The sequence below is a fragment of the Camelina sativa genome, chromosome 11 (genome assembly GCF_030686135.1).
Source record: "Camelina sativa cultivar CO46 ecotype springtype chromosome 11, ASM3068613v1".
Taxonomy (NCBI): domain Eukaryota; kingdom Viridiplantae; phylum Streptophyta; class Magnoliopsida; order Brassicales; family Brassicaceae; genus Camelina; species Camelina sativa.
Window position 1 is genome coordinate 971481 of NC_141890.1, and position 21333 is coordinate 992813.

General features: G+C 35.7%; 5 protein-coding genes across 7 annotated transcripts; 3 read left to right on the forward strand and 2 right to left on the reverse strand.

The window, feature by feature from the left end:
* Positions 1-4584: 4584 nt before the first annotated feature.
* Positions 4585-6268, reverse strand: LOC147933507 (uncharacterized). The gene is made up of 3 exons (XM_087476528.1): positions 6214-6268; positions 5591-6039; positions 4585-5196 (listed from the first exon to the last, which is right to left on the reverse strand). Exons 1-3 carry the CDS (start codon positions 6266-6268, stop codon positions 4585-4587), a joined length of 1116 nt encoding a protein of 371 aa, XP_087332654.1.
* Positions 6269-9910: 3642 nt separating this feature from the next.
* Positions 9911-12539, forward strand: LOC104720923 (pentatricopeptide repeat-containing protein At4g39952, mitochondrial). 2 transcript variants are annotated; one of them, XM_087471515.1, is made up of 2 exons: positions 9980-11087; positions 11173-12539. In XM_087471515.1, exon 2 carries the CDS (start codon positions 11252-11254, stop codon positions 12368-12370), a length of 1119 nt encoding a protein of 372 aa, XP_087327641.1. In that variant the 5' UTR covers positions 9980-11087; positions 11173-11251; the 3' UTR covers positions 12371-12539. The 2 variants fall into 2 exon arrangements, with proteins under 2 accessions (XP_087327640.1, XP_087327641.1); XM_087471514.1 differs by having other exon boundaries at positions 9911-12539.
* A 1138-nt stretch (positions 12540-13677) lies between these two features.
* On the forward strand, positions 13678-15397 carry LOC104727502 (uncharacterized). Its single transcript, XM_010446605.3, is given in 5 exon segments — positions 13678-14375; positions 14645-14737; positions 14841-14908; positions 14994-15153; positions 15156-15397. Coding segments are annotated over 5 exon segments (999 nt in total). The 5' UTR covers positions 13678-13751; the 3' UTR covers positions 15210-15397.
* Positions 15398-15647: 250 nt separating this feature from the next.
* On the forward strand, positions 15648-18650 carry LOC104720925 (chaperone protein dnaJ A6, chloroplastic). The gene is made up of 8 exons (XM_010438821.3): positions 15648-15791; positions 16212-16333; positions 16490-16631; positions 16745-16802; positions 16965-17007; positions 17186-17234; positions 17325-17408; positions 17504-18650. Exons 2-8 carry the CDS (start codon positions 16224-16226, stop codon positions 18359-18361), a joined length of 1344 nt encoding a protein of 447 aa, XP_010437123.1. The 5' UTR covers positions 15648-15791; positions 16212-16223; the 3' UTR covers positions 18362-18650.
* On the reverse strand, positions 18595-20739 carry LOC104716286 (haloacid dehalogenase-like hydrolase domain-containing protein At4g39970). 2 transcript variants are annotated; one of them, XR_015570834.1, is made up of 10 exons: positions 20006-20634; positions 19880-19924; positions 19726-19776; positions 19565-19639; positions 19434-19487; positions 19285-19340; positions 19140-19199; positions 18996-19055; positions 18849-18895; positions 18595-18743 (listed from the first exon to the last, which is right to left on the reverse strand). XR_015570834.1 is itself a non-coding variant. In XM_087471516.1 (10 exons), the coding sequence occupies exons 1-10, from the start codon at positions 20489-20491 to the stop codon at positions 18695-18697; spliced, it is 963 nt and encodes a 320-aa protein (XP_087327642.1). In that variant the 5' UTR covers positions 20492-20739; the 3' UTR covers positions 18595-18694. The 2 variants fall into 2 exon arrangements, 1 of the variants encoding a protein (XP_087327642.1); XM_087471516.1 differs by having other exon boundaries at positions 19434-19467; positions 20006-20739.
* Positions 20740-21333: the final 594 nt, after the last annotated feature.

Genomic DNA, 21333 nt, shown 5'->3' on the forward strand with positions numbered 1-21333 from the left:
AAAACTTTTAAACTTGGACGCCTGATAAATCAAGTTTTCCTGCTCATTCATTGTTGGAAGCATATTAATCTTATTTATACTGGTTCTGAACCATTTTCTAAAAAATTTCTAGCCGATGTGTGATATTGTGCTTAGTTCTTTGATTTCTATAAATAAATTTAAAATTTTCCTTTTTCTAAAAAATTCTATAAATTTAAAAAATGTTAATGAATGACATGGCAAATCATGATAGGTTGTTTAAAATAATTCTTAATATAGAAAATTCTGGAAATTGTATAAAATGTTAATAAGTGATATGTGAAATTTATATTGGCTGTTTAAAATCCTATGTGGATGGTCTTAGGAGCTTATAGCTCATACTTTTTATTAGTATAGATTTAAATAAGAATATTAAGTAAACTTTGTACTACAAAAAAAATGAAAGGTCTAAAACGGTTTCAATTTTTTTTTTTTTTTCTTATGTTTCATATTATCGAGCACATACAAAACTGTTTATTCATAGCTCTAAACCAGTAATTTTTGTCGAACGGATAGTGGAACTATTAAAAGGATTGGTTTTAAAATAATATCTTGAAATTACAACCAATTTATTGAGAACTATTTCTTTTTTTTTTCCAACGATTTTTTCTAAGGCTAATCAAATGTTTTTTTAAATAATCAATTTTTTCCATTTTTTTCTTCCGACTTTATGTCCCATTTAAAAGTAGAGGATGGCCAACTTGATAATGTGTATAGCCGATAAAAAAAAATTTGTAAGCATAATACATATTTGTTCCAGTTTTACATCCATCTGTTCTTAAATATATATTATAGTAATGATTATTGACTTAATGAGACTAATTAACATAATTAACATGTAAAATATAACTAAAATGTCTTTAAAAGTTAAAAGGGATTTTGAGTTTTAATTTGACATTGTGATCAATCAAGAAAACATATCAATCTTATATAGATGATTTGATTTTCTAAAAATTGATTTTTTTTCTTTTTCTCTACATGGAAGGATGGCCAGGCATGGAGCAGTAGCAAGTGTGTTAAAAATTAAAGGGTGAACTAAAGAACCTTGCATTAAGAATTAAAGTCTGAACGAACTAAAATATGTTGTGTCTGAGATGATTAAATTCCCACGTATAGATTTTATTTAAAATAATAAAAGAATTTATGTTTTTTTTTTTTTTTTTTTTTTGTTAAAGAAAAGAACATATGTTATGTCTGAGATGTTAAATTCACACGTAGATATTTTATAAAAGTGTATAAGCCAAGTGACGAAAAGTCAACCTCAACCCGAGGATACGTTCTGAATTGGGAGCAGAGATTCGACATAACCATCGATATTGTCCGAGGGCTTGTATATCTCCACCAAGATTCTCGGTTTAGGATCATTCACTTAGATCTAAAACCGGGCAATATATTGCTGGAAAAAGACATGACTCCAAAGATGGAAAAGATGCTTGGAGGGGATGAGACTGAAGCTCATGTGACGAGCTTGAGTGGTACACTGTGAGAAATGATATTTCATGCTCAATATTTTGGTTTTTTCATCTAATGCTATGTTTTGGGTTTCCGGTGATGATATAATCAACGTAGCAATTATTTCATCATTCATTCAATAATCAAATAGTATTTTTAGTTATTCAATAATTTTCGAAAACATATTTTAAATTTTAGGTGGTAACATGCTTTCACAAACAGTGCAAGCGCATATCTTTGATGCGGTTTTTCCATAACATCTTCCGACCGCAAAACCTTCTTTTATACAAATTCTTGTGCATAAAGAGTCAGCCATTTTGTGCACTGCATGTCTTAGAAGTTTGAGTCTTGCTTCGTCTTACGTCACATTGTTTTGGCATTCTTTTTGGGTTAGACCTCGAGCTAGCTGCTGAGTTAAGAATTTTTTTTGTGTTGGGCTCTAAACTAGTTGGTGAATAAATTTCAAAAAGAACCATTCATTAAAAAAAAATGGTTTAGATTGTTTCATCAAAATTCAAAACCAAGTGTAGACAAACAATTAAAATAAAATAAAAAGATGGAAATCCGAGATTCATTATGTTAAAATGTTTATTACCTGTTGAAATCAATACGATGATGATGATCATCACAAACATGATGAAACTAACATGTCTGACTTCTTTTGCCATTTTGATCGTATTGTTATTTCTTTTATTTTTTTTTGTTTTATGGAATTATTTGTTTTGTGAAATATTTATAAAAATTTTACTTTTCTATTTTAAGATATAAGCAAAAATAGTTGTTCCCGTAGAAAAAAATGTGTAAGGAGAGAAAGAATAGTAGTAAGACCACATATTGCTCCGCCAATCACTTGTTTGCTACTCTGTAGGGAGCTTAATGGTTTGATGTTGGGAGTTTTAGTTTATTGGTGAGTTTATGGTTTGATGTTGGGAGTTTTAGTTCATTGGTTTGTTTTGAAACATGGTATTGAATGAAACACAATAGTGGGAGCCTCCTTTGTTTATTTTTTTTTATTCAAAGTGTGGGGTTTTGATAATGCGCACTTTGCCTAAGAAAAATGTCGTTGCTTGGATTGGAATGACACGATTATATCTAGGCTTTGCAAAACAGAAAGAGCCAGAGATGTTTGGTTTTAGATAATACAGGTCTTGTCGCTTGAGTACCCTACGTAGTCCTAGCATTTACATAATCATCACAGCAACCGTCATTTGACACACACACACACTAAATTCATTACTTTTTAATTGAATTTCTATGGATTGCGTCTTTTCTTTTATGACTTGGTTGAAGGTAAACAAATATATATATATATATATATATATATAATATATTCTATTGCTGTATTTTGTTTGTTTGTTCTTCTAATATATGCTCTTTCTGTTTTGCAAAGCCTAGATATAATCGTATCATTCCAATCCAAGCAACGACATTTTTCTCAGGCAAAGTGCGTATTATCAAAACCCCACACTTTGAATAAAAAAAATAAACAAAGGAGGCTCCCACTATTGTGTTTCATTCTAATATATGCTCTGTTTTGAGAAGAGAAGCTGATCAAAAAGGATTCGCCCTATTTTCTCTCTAGAGTACAGCGGCCGCCGAGAAAAGTAGATTTCCTCGATTTGCCCTTTCTGGCTGCCGGGCTCCATGCCGGAGCTGTGGGAGGGTGTAGTTCTTCGTCTTGCTTACTAGTTTTTGTTCTCTTTGGTTTATTTCTGTTTTTTTCGGTGTTATTGGGGTTGTAGCTGTTGACAAAATTCCATTTGAAGCGAAAATCGATTGAAGAAGGAGAAGCCATCGGCGGCGAGATCTGGTTGTGATAGTGACGAATCCGTTTTTAACGGGTTAGTCTTGGTTGTGGCTTGGTTCGGGTGGTTCTCTCGCGGCTGGTGGTTTTAAGGAGACGATCACTCGTTTCCTGATCTGGTATGGTATATCTTTCGTTCCTCTCTTCTTTGGACTGCGGGTTTTTCAATTAGGTTATGTTGTTGGTGTTAGTTTGGCTTCAACCGATGGTTTCAAGTTGCAAAGAGAAGTTTGTGGTTTGTGTCTTCTCTCAAACTTGCCTTCTCTGTTGGTTGGAACTCAATCCTTAGTTCTTCTACTCTATTAGGTCTCCTGGCTAGTCAGTGTTTGTGCTATATGCTAGGTTTCGTTCTTTCTGCTTGTCAACCGAATGGTATTTTGTTGCTAGCCATCTACTAGCTCTCTTCGGTGGCTCTTTTGAGTTGTGGTTTTGGGTTTTAGGCTTTGTAGTGGAATCGTCTTTCAGCTGTTCTCTTGTCAAGAGGTCACCAGTTTTGCTTCTGTAGATGGTTAAGGCTGGGTTGACGAGGGTCCGCGTGTAAGAGCTGTTAGTCCTCTTTGGCTTATCTCAGGTCGAATCTCAAGGTTTCTTCTTTGTCCCTAGTTTGGCTCGCCTTCTTTCGACTGGTTTTCTGCGACTGGATGGTTGTGGCTTCTGTTTCTCTGGTATCGTTCGAGCTTGCTTTCGTTCCTGCTTGTGCTGATGATGGTTTGTCGACGGTGTGCTTTCATGATTTATAGCATCTCCGGTATAATTGGTACTCTCCGGCATTTACAGGTTCTATGGAAAAGCTTGTGAGTTTCTTTCTGATTCAATTGGGCAGTTTTAGTACTTTAGTTTTTGTTTATTCCTTAGTGACCTGTTTTTCTAGGTTGTTTAGTCTTTGTATCTTTGTTCCCGGAAGTGTGTAACTTATCGGCTTATGTTTCTGGAAATTTGTAACTTGCGAGCTTATGCTTCCCTTGTTTGGGCTTAGTCTTAGGTGATCTCTTTGTTTTCACCTTTTTGTATTCAACAGATTGTAATTTGTTTAGTTATAATATAAAACCAGATGAAAAAAAAAGGCTCTGTTTTGATAAAGTACTTCAGAATATAACACTATACTAAATTACTAATATATTAACAGCTTTTTTTTTTGACATCTGAAAGTATATATATTAGTGGGAAGGTTTCAATGCTTTACAATAAGAAACAAATCTTAGACCCTACCTTCTAAATAGCTCTAACCGTTAATGTCCATATGAGATCAGGCCTATACCAAAAAAACAAAAAATAACGACCCAAGAAACCTTACAAAGCCAGAAAGAGGATTAAACCCTCTCAGAATCAAAAGTACTACCTAACCAAAGAGGATGTCCAACCGCTACATAAGATTGTAACCGACATTCTTCAGTAACATTTTTAGCAATGAGAGAGGCTCCTTTGTTCGCTTGCGTTTCTTCATGAGCGAGTCTCCAAAACGTTATATTACCCAGAACTCTCCATAACTCTGTCGCCTGATAACGGAAGGAAGGCCACGCTTTTGGTCTGAGAACCGCTCCAATCAGTTGGGCATCTTGTAAGGCAAAAATGACATGATTCATCCTATGGCTGATCATACTTTCCATAGCGCAGATAGTAACACACAAATTTGCCTCCTCTTTGGACTTAAAAGCCTTAAAAGCTCTCCTGTTGTGGAGTAACACATTCCCTTTATCATCTCTTAACACCCAAGCACCTCCAACAAATCTATTCCTCTTTGACCACGAGACACCCACATTGCATTTTGTCCAACCCCGAGGCGGGGGCTTCCAAACTTCTGGAGAAGCGGGAATTTGGGGTGTCATCGAGGATATTGAAACCGTGTGGTCAATCGCAGTGTTTGGTACTTCATTTAGAACAACCTGGGCCAAAAACCACTCCTCTACATCTTGTTTGATCTTCTAGACCGATTCCAGTGGGGAGAAAGTTTTACCTTCAAAGAATAAGAGATTTCTGTTTTTCCAAATTCTCTAAATGATCCAAGGGAAGCTTTTTCTAACTGAGCTAGGCCAAGATAAATTGTCCTTATTGATCAAGAAATGATGAATGATGGAAAAAACCGATGCATCAATCATACCACCATCAGGCAAAGGATAGTCTGATAATGCCCATATCTGTCTTGATAAGGTACAGCTGAAGATGGCGTGTGCAATTGATTCTCCTTCTAAACCACAGGTTTGGCAGCGGCTATCAACTTTCAATCCTCTGTGGGATAATAAATCAGCTATTGGGATGGCTCCACTAAGGATTTTCCATAAGAACACCTTAATTTTGATCTGTAGAGAGTTTCCATACCTGTTCTTTAAGAGGATTAATCGATGGTTGAAAAGAAGCTTCGAGGCGAATTGGATTTATGTTTGTCTGCACTGCCAACCAATAAGCCGATTTCACGGTGAAGTCACCACTCTTATTATGTTTCCAAATCCAAAAATCCACTGATGATACCACCGGTTTGGTGGTTCTTATTATCTCAATGTCTGCAGGGAAGAAATGTTCCTCTAGCTTTTCCAAATCCCAGTCTCTGGTAGAGACATTAATTAATTCTTGGACATTCATATCAGGGTTGATGAAATCATTTTTAATCCATGGAGCTCGGAACCCTTCTACTTCATCTTCAATCCATCGATCTGTCCAAAATTTTAGAGAAACACCATTCCCAACTTTCTTGAACAATCCTCTTTGGAGAAGATCTCTCCCATGTATTATACTTCTCCACCCAAAAGACGGTTTCTGTCCTAGAACAGCTTCAAGAAAGTGACAATCAGGAAAGTATCTAGACTTTAAGACCTTTGAGAAATAGCAATTTGGAAATTGAATGAGTCTCCAGGCTTATTTAGCTAATAGGGCTTGATTGAAGAGCTGAATATCTCTGAAGCCTAATCCTCCCTGCTCTTTTGTTAAACTCATTCTTTCCCAACTTATCCAATGAATTTTCCGGTTGTGTTCAAAGGAGCTCCACCAGAATTGAGCCATTGCGCTAGAGAGATTTGCACAAGTCGTTTTAGGCAACTTGAAACAAGACATGGCAAAGACATGCATGGCTAAGTCCACTGATTTCAGTAAGATCTCCTTTCCTCCTTGAGATAAAGATCTAGCATACCAACCCGAGTACAGGAAAACCAGAAAAAAGAAATCCAGGATATTCTGATGATCCAGAACGAGGGAGGAGCTGACACTTATCTTGGTCTTCCTGAATGCTTCAGTGGCTCCAAGGTACAAAAGCTTGATTACCTCAAAGATAGATTAAAATCCAAGCTTTCGGGTTGGCTAATATATTAACAGCTTATTCTTGCAAATTTTCACCACTAATTATATTTCCAAAAAGGCCCGTTAGAATTAGAAAAATTGCAAATCCAAAAAATAATGCTAATGTTGAAACAAGCCCTAGGGACTTGTTCTTCTTCTTCCACAAGCTACATCGATCGTCATATTAGTGTGATTCTCTGCGATCAGAGCTTAAGCTTAGAGTCTCTGCGTAAACTCAACGCTCTCATCATCACTGGAGGATACTCGGATAATATCTTCGTCGCGTCGAAGCTAATATCATCTTACGCTTCTCACGGTAAACCCAATTTGTCTTCCAGAGTCTTCGATTTGGTTACTAGTGGGAGAAGAGATGTGTTTCTTTGGAATTCTATCATCAAAGGACATTTCTCCAATAAGGATTATACTCGATCCTTGGGTTTCTTCTTCTCTATGCTCTCTTCTTCTGGCCCTCCTGATCATTTCACTGCTCCCATGGTTGTTTCTGCTTCTGCGGAGCTTCTTTGGTTTGATGTTGGGAGTTTCCTTCATGGGTTGTTTCTCAAACTTGGATTTTTTCACCTTGTGGGAGCTTCCTTTGTTTATTTCTATTCAAAGAAAGAAATATTTCTATAAAGCACGAATCAACATTTTTTCCAAAAATTATAATATAATAATAAAAGTTATTGTTGTTTTGTTTTAAAAAGTTATTTTGTTTGAATCAATATTTACTTTTAATATTGTAATTGTTTGGTAAATTTACATATATCTTTTTAAATATTAATTATTTTAGAATATCATAGTATTTTAATTTGTTTGATGTATATTATAATTTTATATTGTTTGTTTGTTGTATTTGCATCATTTTTTGGTAAAATATATTAAAGTATTAATTATTCTATTTTAATTGTGAGCAAATAAAATTGATTCATTTATCAACCACATAAATTTTATTTTACCAATCCGCCGATGTGGAACATTAAAACATAAACTTCATAGATTGGGTAATATATCTTTGTTTTTAAAAATTTATATCAAAACATATGCAGGAAAAAATCTACATATTTATTGATCATATATATTATATGATAATTCAAAACAATTTGTAAATGAAATAAAATAAAAAATGATAGGAGAATCACAATTTAAAATCTTAACAAAATTTTCCAAATATAGTTATTAAAATAACAATTTGGATACTGAGATATAAATTCTTACTTTTAAAAATTCTTGATATATCATGGTTTTTGTGGTTTTTAACCATGGTATAAGTGTGCTTTTTGAGTCTTTTGATTTGTTTTCTAGGTTGTTTTTGAGTCTTCATAGGTTTAGGTACTCATTGGCACGGATGGAACGCAAAGGAGCTAAAAATGGTGATTTGGAGCATAATCAAAGCATTAATGCTGATCAGAGACGAGTTGAAGAGTATTCATCGATCGATGCAGTGCCCAAAAGCCGAATCAGAAGTTTTCTCCACAAGCTTTAGAATATTTACAAAATTTGCCCAAGTTTTCTTTATTTGCAATTAAGGCCCAAGACGTATTTTAGAGTATATTTAGGATTTTTATGGTCATTGTTAAGACCTAAGTTTTTCTCTAGAGAGTTTTATTCTGCAACCTTATTGATAGCTTTGGGAGAGACGGATCTGATTTCATCTGTAGAGAGAAGATTCTTAAACTTCCTTCCTACTTCTTAATTTAAATTGCTTATTATTCAGAAAAGATGTTTTGTTCTTCATTAAACATGTTTGAGTAGTTTGCTTGTTAGGTTTAGGATTTTTCATAGGTTTTTTTATGATTTATTAGATCTGTTATTTTTAGGATTCTTTATCTTTCTAGATCTTCATCTTAGATTGTTCTTCATATTAATTCTTGATTGATCACCTAGAATTAATACCTAGAAAAATAAATTGATATGAGAAATAATTGATTTTCCTGATAAAACCTTTTGATGAGCAAAATTACTTTCTACAAAGAGATTTGATTTAGTGGTTTTGTGAACAATCTAAACTTGTTTTTAAAACTGATTTATTACCTAGAATTTTGCAAAGAGATTTGGATTTTCTGATTTTAAATTTAGATAATATTTGCAATGAGAACTGATTTATTTTACAATAGAGTTTAGAGTTCTAGATCTGATCTTAATTGCTTGAAAAAATGTATGAAATCCACTTATGTTAAATTAGTTTCTGTTTTGTTCGTTTAAATATTTACATATCAGTTATCACACACAACATTAATTACTTTCTAATTGATTTTTTATGGATTGTGTCTACTTTTATGACTTTCTTGAAAATAAATAAATAAATAAATAAATAAATATATATATATATATATATATATATATATATATATATATATATATATGCTTAATGCCCTATTTTGGTTCTTTCATCTAATGCTCTGTTTTGGGTTTCCGGTGATGACATAAAAAATGGTTATTATTCTCCAAAAATGCCAATCTTAATTAATTAGAAATATTGCAAAAATGTAAATTAATCATACAGTATAAAGTAAGATATATATATATATATGACACATAGATAAATAATATGTGAAGAAAATGATTGGCCATAGAATCCAACAAACAGTAGTGAGTAATCAACGTAGCAATTATTTTATCATTCATTCAATAATCAAATAGTATTATTAATTATTCAATAATTTTTGAAAACATATTTTAAATATTAGGTGGTAATACGCCTTCACAATGACTGCACGCACATATCTTTGTTGCGGTTTTTCCATAACATTTTCCGTCCGCTAAATGTTCAGCTACATAAACTCTTGTGCAAACTGTGTCACTATTTTTTGCACTGCATGTCGTAGGGTCTTGTCTCTTGGCTCGTCTTATTTTACAATATGGATGTTTTCTTAGATCGGGCTTGAAACGAGTGTCTGAGTTAAGAATTCTTTTTAGGTTGGGTTCGAAGCTAGTTGCTGAATAAATTTCAAAACAAAAACCATCCATTTAAAAAAAAGATCGTTAGTTAATTGTTTGGTTTAGATTGTTTAATCAAAATTCAAAACCGAAGTGTAGACAAACAATTAAAATAAAATAAAATGATCAAAATCCGAGATTTATATCTTAAAATGTTTATTACCTGTTGAAATCAATAGGATGATGATCATCACAACATGATAAAACTAACATGTTTGGCTTCTTTTGCCATTTTGATCGTATTGTTTTTTATTTTTGTTTTTGTTTTGTGGAATATTTTGTTTTGTGAAATATTTATAAAAAAATTACTATTCTATTTTAAGATATAAGCAAAAATAATTGTTACCGTAGAAAAAAATATGTAAGGAGAGAATTAATAGTAGTAGTAAGACGACTTATTGCTGTCAATCACTTATTTGCTACTTTGTAGGGAGTTTATGGTTTGATGTTGGGAGCTTTAGACCCTACTAATATATTCACAGCTTATTCTTGCAAATTTTCACCACTAATTATATTTCCAAAAAGGCCCATTAGAATTAGAAAAATTGCAGAAAAAAAAAAACAATCCTAATGTTGAAACGAGCCCTAGGGACTTGTTGTTCTTCTTCCACAAGCTACATCGATCGTCATATTAGTGTGATTCTCTGCGATCATAGCTTGAGCTTAGAGTCTCTGCGTAAACTCAACGCTCTTATCATCACCGGAGGATACTCGGATAATATCTTCGTCGCGTCGAAGCTAATCTCATCTTACGCTTCTCACGGTAAACCCAATTTGTCTTCCAGAGTCTTCGATTTGGTTTCTAGTGGGAGAAGAGATGTGTTTCTTTGGAATTCTATCATCAAAGCACATTTCTCCAATAAGTATTATACTCGATCCTTGGGTTTCTTCATCTCTATGCTCTCTTCGTCTGGCCCTCCTGATCATTTCACTGCTCCCATGGTTGTTTCTGCTTCTGCGGAGCTTATTTGGTTTGATGTTGGGAGTTTCCTTCATGGGTTGTTTCTCAAACTTGGATTTTTTCACCTTGTGGGAGCCTCCTTTGTTTATTTCTATTCAAAGTGTGGGTTTTTAGATGATGCGTGTAACGTGTTCGACGAAATGCCTGAGAGAGATGTCGTTGCTTGGACTGCGATTATATCTGGCCATGTTCAGAACGGAGAGAGCGAGCGAGGTTTGTGTTATCTTTGCAAGATGCTTAGTGTCGGTTCTGATGATCATGAGAAGCCCAATCCCAGAACATTTGAATGTGGGTTCCAAGCTTGTGTGAATTTGGGAGCTTTAAAGGAAGGGAGGTGTCTACATGGGTTCACGGTGAAGAATGGTTTAGCTTCTTCTTCTAAAACTGTCAAGTCTTCGATTTTTTCATTCTACTCGAAATCTGGTGGGGTTCCAGCTGAGGCTTATCTTTCTTTCCGAGAACTTGGTGGGGATGATGAAGATATCTTTTCATGGACTTCGGTTATTGCTTCACTGGGGAGATCAGGTAACAACATTAAGCAAAGTTTTGAAATGTTCTGGGAAATGCAGAACACGGGAATACACCCGGATGGTGTTGTCCTTAGTTGTTTGATTAACGAGCTAGGTAAGATGATGCTTGTAGCTCAAGGTAAAGCCTTTCACGGGTTCGTCATCAGGCGTTGTTTTTCTTTTGACGGTACAGTTTGCAATTCGTTGTTGTCCATGTACTGCAGATTCGAGCTTCTGTCAGCGGCTGAGAAGGTTTTCTGTAGGATACCTCAAGGAGGAGGGAACAAAGAAGCTTGGAATACAATGCTTAAAGGCTATGGTAAAATGAAATGTTACGTAAAGTGTATCGAGTTATTTAAAAACATTCAGAATCTGGGTATTGAAATTGACTCTGCTAGCGCAGCCTCTGTCATATCAACATGTTCCCACATGGGAGCGGTGCTACTAGGGAAGTCGTTGCATTGCTATGCTGTCAAAACTAGCTTGGATCTTACTATTTCAGTGGTCAATTCCCTCATTGATTTGTATGGAAAGATGGGAGACTTGACTGTTGCTTGGAGGATGTTTTGTGAAGCAGATACCGACATTGTCACTTGGAACGCAATGATTGCGTCTTATGTTCATTGTGAGCAACCCGACAAAGCCATTGCGTTGTTCGATAGAATGATTTCTGAGAATGTCAAACCCAGCTCAGTAACTTTGGTGACTCTGCTTATGGCTTGTGCCAATACTGGATCTCTGGAGAGAGGGCAAGTGATTCATCGGTACATCACTGAAACAGAGCACGAGATGAATCTTTCTCTTTCAACTGCTCTGATTGACATGTACGCTAAATGTGGCCACCTTGAAAAGTCACGAGAATTGTTTGATGCTGCAAATCAGAAGGATGCAGTTTGTTGGAATGTGATGATCTCAGGTTATGGAATGCACGGACAGGTTGAATCGGCCATAGAACTCTTTGAACAAATGGAAGAGTCTGATGTTAAACCAACCGGACCTACATTTCTTGCCCTTCTATCAGCTTGCACGCACGCTGGTTTAGTTGAAAAAGGCAGAAATCTACTTCTCAAGATGCATCAGTACGATGTGAAACCAAACTTAAAGCATTACTCTTGCCTCGTGGATCTTCTTTCCCGGTCTGGTAATTTGCAGGAAGCTGAAACCACAGTCATGTCTATGCCATTCTCCCCAGACGGGGTCATATGGGGAACATTGTTGAGCTCATGCATGACTTATGGGGAGTTTGAGATGGGAGTTCGAATGGCAGAACGCGCGGTTGCTAGTGATCCGCAGAACGATGGTTATTATATAATGCTAGCAAACATGTACAGTGCTGCGGGTAAGTGGGAACAAGCAGAACGAGCACGAGAGATGATGAGGGAAAGCGGAGTTGGGAAGAGAGCTGGACATAGTGTAGTCTAATAGTACAATCTTTGATTTTTTTCTAATTGGATAATAAGCGTAACGTATCCCAACCATGGTAATAAAATCACATTTAGCTCTGTAACATTAAAGTTTGTATGACTAGAAGTGTCTTGGCTATGAGAGACTTGAAGACTTGAAGTGAATGGAATTAGCCACATTACTGCAACGTCATTTAAAAGCATGTTTAAAACATCTTCAATGTGTTAATAACAATGTGGCATTCGTCCACCATCTCAAATCCCACTCGTATTTATAAATTTATTTTTGAGATGGGAAAATTAGTTATCATCATGTCTTATGAGATGAGGAATGAGACACATGTATCTATTATGCATGCTGTGACTGTGGTCTTTTTTACATATGGAAGTCACATACATATATACATCTTGAAGCTATATTTTTTCTTGATAAAGTAACATTTCGAAGCAATGAAGCTAGTCTAGATTCGTTCCTAGACAAAAGTACAAACGTACAATCCCATCATCATATTGTCGTCTTCCATACCCTCTTTTTTATATACTACTATAATATATTTTGGAAATTGGTTCCACCACTAGTTAGATTCGATCCTCGACAAAAGTACGTACAATCCCAGTTAGTATAAATTCCACCACTTTAAAGTACGAATTAGTATGCACTTTTGAATTGACTTAAAACAATAACAATCATAACACCAAAAGAATATTTGGAAATTCGAATAATATCGGAATTTTTTGAAAAGTATACTATTATTAATTAGTTAGGAGAAAACCGAATAACCTTAGTATAAAAATTTCTATTGGTTTATTATCAACAACTAAAATAACTAATGGTTAATAGCTGTTGAACAATACTCCGAAGTTTGATTTCGATGACCAAAAACGTCATGCAGTTTTTAAAAAATAAAATAAGAAAAAATTCATGACATGTAGTTTTTGGACTTTTATTAGCAATTAACTTTGTGGGTAACCAATAAAATAAAATTACGAGTCGATTACGACCACTTTATTTTTTGGTTTTTTGTTACACCCAAAAAAACAATTACGTAAGAAAAATAAAATTATGCCTCGTAGATTTGCATTACATATATATATTTTTTTTTTTTTTTTTTTTTTGTCTCTGTCTGATAACTCTATTATTTTGTTCATTCATATTGTGGATATAAAATTTCAAAGGCAGAAACGGGAAGTTCACCAAAATATTGTTAATTTTTTTAACGAATCAAAACGGGTCACGTAATCACTGTCGATTTTATTTATTTTTTAAAAATCTAACTTTTATTAATTTTATTTTTTATTTTATTTTTGTGTTGGTTCTTTTTCTTATTTTAAAGGTCACACTTGGTCTCTCTGTTTCTGCAAAGTCTCTCACACAAAGAAGAAGAAGAAGAAGAGAATCAATGGCGAGTTGCTTCAGCTACGTGTCTTCTCGTAACAAATGTTACCAATACAGCTTCTCTCGCGCTGGTCTGCGATCATCTACCTCCGATCTTGGCGACGGCACCGTTCTCCACTGTTGGATCCCACAGACTCACATCGACACCAAGCCCACGCTCCTCCTTCTCCACGGGATCGGAGCTAACGCTATGTGGCAGTGGGACCGCTTCATCGACCGGTTTATCCCCCGGTTCAACGTCTACGTACCGGACCTCATCTTCTTTGGCGACTCGTACACCACTAGGCCAGACCGGTCAGAGTCTTTCCAGGCGAGTTGCGTCATGAAGGCGATGGATGGTTACGGTGTTGGGACGGTGACCGTTGCTGGGCTCAGCTACGGAGGCTTCGTGGCCTACTCGTTGGCGGCGCAGTTTAAGGAGAGGATAGATCGGGTTGTGCTAATATGCGCCGGGGTTGCTCTGGAGGAGAAAGACGTGGAGGACGGGATGTTTAAAGTGAAGAACCCGGAGGAGGCGGCTACTCTTTTGTTCCCTCAGTCTCCTTCCATGCTCCGGCGGCTTCTCCAGTTATCTTTCTATAAACCGCCGATTTGGATACCTTCTTGCTTTGCCATGGACTACATTCATGTAAGTCTTCTTCTTCTGCGATTTTCCAATCATTGTGGTTATAATTAGTTAGCTCTCTATTCTTTCACAATGAAGCAAGCTATAGTATCAATTAATGTTCGTTGAGAAAAAAAGTTTTAGTCCTTTTTTTTCAGAGTCTCGAGTTTCTTAGTTTAGTTATAAAAAGCACCAAGGTTTGATGTTGGCAAGACTAATTAGTACAGTCAAATTGATGCGAGAGGGTTTTGTAGTCTGATGTTGTTGAGGAATTGTTGCTTGCAATTGCAAAGGTAATGTGTAAAGATTATCTTCAAGAAAGGAAAGAACTTGTGGAAGCTCTGCATAAGGGTAGAAGATTCTCCAACCTTGCAAAGATAACACAGGTCTGAGGTCTCTCTCTCTATCTGAGTTCATAAAGATATATAACTCAAGGAGTTTATCATTGTTTGAATTCTTCTAATACGTAAACATTGAAATATGCTGCAGCCGACGTTGATTATATGGGGAGTGGAAGATCAAGTTTTTCCAGTGGAATTAGCTCATCGATTGCAAAGGTTTGTATTTTTTTTTTTGGTTTCCGATTCATGTTCTCAATTATAGTAGTAAGAGTTAATTAATGTGAGTTTCTTTTGTTTATAGATATTTAGGGGAAGACAGAGCACAACTGGTGTTACTAAAGAAGACAGGACATGCGATAAATGAAGAGAAACCAAAAGAGATGTACAAACACATGAAATCTTTTCTTTGCACTGACGCTCTAGCTATGATGATTCCTTCTCCAGATGACAGTGCTAATAAGAAAGAGTCATGTTAGCTAACCTGATATCCCCAGATCATCAGCAGATGAACAAGTGATGCGTACTTAGTACTTGCCAAGTAGTGTTAAACTGTTTATTAGTTAGGCATAATTAAATCATTGTTCAGCTTGTTCCCACTTCCCACAGTGTGTGTGATTGATTACTGATGTGTCATTTATATTATTATTTACTGGTGAAAAGACATTGCTTCAAGTTGGAATTTAAGTATACTTTTATCTCAAGAAAGTAATAGTATGTGTTTTTTTTTTTTTTACCTTTTTCTTTTTCTTTAATAAGGTTATCAATAAGATTTGTGATTTCGTAATTTAAACCGATCAAGTTGAAAATCTCGTATTAATACGATTTCTCACTTTCTCCAATTGCACGCCGGTGACCTACCTCTCCGGTGGGTTTTATTTATGTAGTAGACTATTAAATATTAATGAATTATTATAATTAAGTAAAATATTAATAAATTAATATAATTTGTTTTGGTAATAATAATGAAGTTGAAGGGCTAAAGTTGGGAGAGTGAGAGTTGTCTTGTTTGTCTCTCGTTTCATTTGAGTCTACTCGTTTTTTTCTTATCTATCGAGAGAGAGCGCACAACAACTCTCCCGTCGTCACTCATTCGATTACGGTAATGATTCAGCTTCCTCTTCTTCGATTAGAATCATTCAAACTATGATTATTTATTTCTTCCACGGTTTCCTTTCACTTGTGCTGATTCTTATTTTTCATCCGCAAAGATTTAATTTTTTTTTGCGGCAGGGGTTGGTTGGGTGACACAAAATTTCGTGTTTTTAATAAGATTATTTCCTCGAACTGTGTCTTTTTTTGCTCAGTGGTTGAAGAACTCGTGTGTTTTGTAATGGGTGCGGTGAAAGTGAAACTCTTTTTTTTTTGTCTTGCATCTGTTCGCTGGTCGGAAAAATTTCATGAAAATTGTATTAATATCTTCTTAGGTATTAAAAAAGCTTTCATCTTTTGGTTTGTTTGTTTAAGTTGGCTAGGTTTTTTTTTTTATGTTAGCTGAAATCTACTTGGTGCTGTGTTGCAGGGGAGTGTTTTAATGGCTCTTATACAATTTGGAAGTTCATGTGTTGCTCATTGGGGGATTCTTCGTCCTCAGTTTGCTGTTAAAGCTTATTATCCTACCAAATTCGAATCTCACCATGACAAGTACTTATTTACTTTTTATCATGCCTTAATTTCGATTGACCCATCCCTTGTTATTGTCTGTCTTAAGAGTATAGTATAACTTAGTAAGGCTTTGTAGAGTTATATATATCTGAAAGGCTAATTCGAGTTGTTTTGCTTTTTGATAACCTTTTGCAGTTGCATCAGCCAAATAAATTGTTTGGAAGCTTCAAGGTCGAGTATGTTCTCACAGGGCTCCTTGCCCTTCTTGTCGTTGAAAGGACTATCCCGAAATACACATTCTCGTAGAGGAGCTCGTTTCACTGTTAGAGCCGATACTGTATGTTTTCATTCCCTTTTCTTTACTTATTCAGAGATGATTCTCTTCATTTCTTATATACCTTTTACTTTGCAGTTTTTGCTAACGAGTGTGCGTGTGTGTTCAATTTCCAGGATTTCTATTCTGTCCTTGGAGTCTCGAAAAGTTCAACCAAAGCTGAGATTAAAAGTGGTATGTGATTTCATTTCACCGAGTTCCCTAGTCAGAAAAATGCAACACTGATGTGTAGCTCTCGTTGATGATTCTCTCTGAGCTTCATGTGTTCAGCTTTTTGAGTTGTGATCTTCGATAGTTTGACAAGGAAATTATTTTGCTCTCTGCACCTATTTTCAGCTTATCGGAAGCTCGCCAGGAGTTACCATCCGGATGTGAACAAGTAAGTATTACTTAATCCAGTATAAGGTGCAAATATGAGTTGTTACCTTCCTCCATCAAAATTGGTGTGTTTTTTGATAGAGCTCAATTACAAATTTTTGAGAAACGCTATAGAAAGAGAATTGAAACTGCTTCTGAAGGTTTTAGTCGTCACCGTTTTGTTTACACTTTGATTACAGGGATGCTGGGGCAGAAGATAAATTTAAAGAAATAAGTAATGCATATGAGGTGAAGTCCATATTCTTCTTTAGATGCGTTTAGCTTTAATGATTGTGCTGATACTTGAAAGAGCCTAACCATTGTTTTATTTTCCTGCAGATCTTATCAGATGATGAAAAAAGATCTCTATACGACAGATATGGCGAGGCAGGAGTTAAAGGCGCTGGAATGGGAGGCATGGGGGTATATATATATATTCTTTTCTATGACATTTGAATCAGCACTCTGATGATCAGAATCTGATCTGAAATTGCTGTTCTTTTAATGTAATATTGCAGGATTATAGTAATCCATTTGATCTATTCGAGTCATTATTCGAAGGAATGGGTGGGATGGGAGGAATGGGCGGTGGAATGGGTAGTAGAGGTTCAAGGAGCAGAGCTATCGACGGTGAAGACGAGTATTACTCACTAATCTTGAATTTCAAAGAAGCCGTTTTCGGTATCGAGAAAGAAATTGAGATATCTCGGTTAGAGAGCTGTGGGACTTGCAATGGTTCTGGAGCAAAGGCAGGAACCAAACCGACCAAATGCAAAACATGTGGCGGGCAAGGACAGGTGGTAGCATCGACAAGAACACCACTCGGTGTATTCCAACAAGTCATGACTTGCTCCCCGTGTAACGGAACTGGAGAGATTTCAAAACCATGTGGCGCATGCTCAGGAGATGGACGTTTGAGAAGGACAAAGCGGATTAGTCTTAAAGTTCCTGCTGGTGTGGATTCTGGAAGTAGGTTAAGAGTAAGGGGAGAAGGAAACGCGGGAAAGAGAGGCGGATCATCAGGAGATCTCTTTGCTGTTATTGAGGTGATTCCGGATCCGATTCTGAAGCGTGATGATACGAATATACTTTATACGTGTAAGATTTCGTATGTAGATGCCATATTGGGAACGACTTTGAAGGTTCCGACAGTGGATGGAGAGGTGGATTTGAAAGTACCAGCAGGGACACAACCGAGCACGACGCTGGTGATGGCGAAAAAAGGAGTTCCGGTTTTGAATAAGAGTAAGATGAGAGGTGATCAGTTAGTGAGAGTGCAAGTTGAGATTCCTAAGAGATTGAGTAAAGAAGAGAAGAAACTTGTTGAGGAGCTTGCTGATATGAGCAAGAACAAGGTAGCTAATAGCAGGAGATAAACCAAACACACAGATTATGAAAAAATGTGGTGTTATATATAGGTTCATCATCATCCTCCTCTAGCTGCTTGTCTTCTTTCTAATGATGGAGAAGATAAGCATAGAGGGAGAAGAAAGACTTACTAGGTGAGAGGAAAATTGAAGAACTCTTTCTTTGGTTTTTTCCTCTTCAATTTTTGTATTTTACTGGATTTATCAGGATTCAGGCTAGGTCTTGATTGTTTGTACTGTTATTTATACATTTGAACTTCTTTTTGTTTTATTATTAAATGAAAAGTTATTAAACAAAGACAAATGTACAGTTGCAGAAGAACAGACAAAAATGAAAAGGACTCAAGCGGCAGTAACGACGGTTTCAAGCAGAGTTTCTAGGTCTTTCAATCTACAAACGACAACAAGGAAACACCATATGTTAGCTAATAATGGGTACGAGGAAAAGAGTGAACGTTTTGGCAAAATTCTTGTGATGATGTATGATCCTACTTACTTCACATTACTGAGGTCAGGGTATACAGAGATAGCATCTTTGAAATCCTGAAACACAAGTTTTTAACTTTTATTAAAACCAAGTATTGTAAAAGAGAATAGGAGAAGAGGGAAGAAGAAGAAGAAATGAAGATGTTGTTGACCAGACCTGATCAGAGGTTGAAGAAGTGTATGTGATCACACATGACATCCCTGCTTTTGTAGCAGCCTATAGATTGAAAACTCAAAAGCCAGTTTAGGATGTTTGGAGGTGTAAGAACAGCGACGAACGAGCAAAGATATGATATTCTACCTGCAGGCCAATCACACTGTCCTCTATGACCAAACAGTCTTTCACTGAAACACCTAGCTTCTGCAATCAACAAAATCCAGAATTTATGAAACTTGGGCTAAATCTTGTTAAGTTACATAATTTTTTTTGAGTTACTTGATACTACCTCGGCAGCTGTAATATATATAGAAGGATCGGGTTTCTTCTCCTTCACATCATCCCCTGCAAAGCAAAATATACAACCAAACGGATTCAAACTTGGAAAAAGTGACATGCCGAGTAAGTAACTCTTAAGAGAGAAAGTGATGAAATCACCTGCAAGGAAGCAATCGAGTCCTTGGAACCGCTCCTAAGATGACATAAATATAACTGATAAAGAAAAGAAAAAAAAACTCGAAAGAAGCACGGTCAAATGATAAGAGAGTGGCGAAAAGAAAACAACTCACGATGTCGATGAGATTCTCGAGACACATTATAACCGAACTCTTTGTAGCTGCAGAACAAACAGCTAGTTTTTTCCCCTGTAGTAAGAAGAGTATTTCAAGAACCTAATTCATAAAGAGCTAACAGAAAAATCCAATCTAGACATTTGCAAAGATCTCATTACAGCAGCTTTTGCTTCATCCATTAGTCTTATTACACCAGGTCTTGGTTCTACCTGAAAAGCCAAAAAAAAAAAAAAAAGCAGATAGATTTTTCTTATTAGTTTCTCTCCTCAGAATAAATCAAAAACTAAGATATCAAAAATCTCGCAAACTTACACTTCCTGATTTTATGATTTCTTTATACCTCTCAGTTTTCCAATCCTGCAAAAGATTTTTTAAATAATAATCAAATCTTTTAGTTTTGCAGTTAAAAATTATTTAGAGATAAAGCGAGTGAGTGACCTGAAGAGTATCGATTAACTTGGCTCGATCATCGTCACTCTGAGGAGGTGAATCGAAAATGGTGGAAGTTGGCCATCCGTTTTCTTTGAAATACCAACGCATTTTGGGTTTTCCACCACCGACCAGGTTCTGAAACTTATCGTAGAACTCGAGGCTCCAGTCGAGAGACTCAGAGGAAGAAGGAGGGCAACGAACATCGAAATGCGAGAAGGCGTCGTTGTAAGCTTGACGGTGCAGATTCTCCGACTCGAGGATCACACCGTCGCAGTCGAAAATCAGAGCTTCGAGAGACCGTGAAGGAGGCGGAGGAGACGATGATAATGCAGAGACAGGAGAAACTCTGGATTTCGAGTAAACGCTTCTGGATTTGAAACGCAGCGTTTGGAGCAGCGACGAGGAGGAGGAGGAGGAAGAAGAAAGGGAGGACGAAACGGCGGTGGATGGAGAGAGGAGAACCGCCGAGTGGTTGCAATAAACAACCGCCATTGATGATGATGATGATGATGATGAGTCTTACTTACTCTGTGAGTGTGTGGTTACAGAGAAGGACTTTGTGACGACTTCTTCTTGTGAGATAAAATAAAATACATAGGCAAAAATAAATCTGTGGCTCCTAACCGTTTCTGTATGGGCTAATCTTCTTCTTTGCAATTTAACGGTCATCAACTTAACTTTTACCGCTCTTTATTTATTTTTATTTTTTTTGTTCCATATATGAGTATATTCACCACCATAGCCTTAGGGGAGGTATTGGTTTAGGATTTATAAAGAATTTTAATGAATTTATGTTCTTGCTAATTGTTAGAATCATAGAAAATTGAAAGTTAAAAATAAAAGATTTTAAGAGATTGTTTAGGAAATTTTTTAAAATCTTGATGATTTGTTTTTTCTAATCTTGTGAAATCTTTCTATTTGATGAAAGAGTTTTCATGACTTTTGTTATGAAGGAAATGATATAAAATCTTAAACCAATAACATAAAATTTGAATTCATTAACAATCCAAGATTCTTTTGTTTTACTTGAATAACATAAAACTTTTAATGACTTTATAAAACTCTTAATCCAATAACACTAGATTTATCAAGATTTTAGATAACTTTTTACAAATCCACAACCAATAACACAAAATTTTTAAAGAGTTTTTAAAAGTCTTGATTGAATAACAACATATTTTACCTAACTTTTAAAGTCATTAAAATTCTTTCTAAATCCTAAACAATACTTTCCCCTTAAACTTTTTTATATCCAATAAAAACAGATTTTAAAAGGAATACAAATCTATGATCCATTTAATTTATTGTAATAATTATGGCATGGTTTATAATTA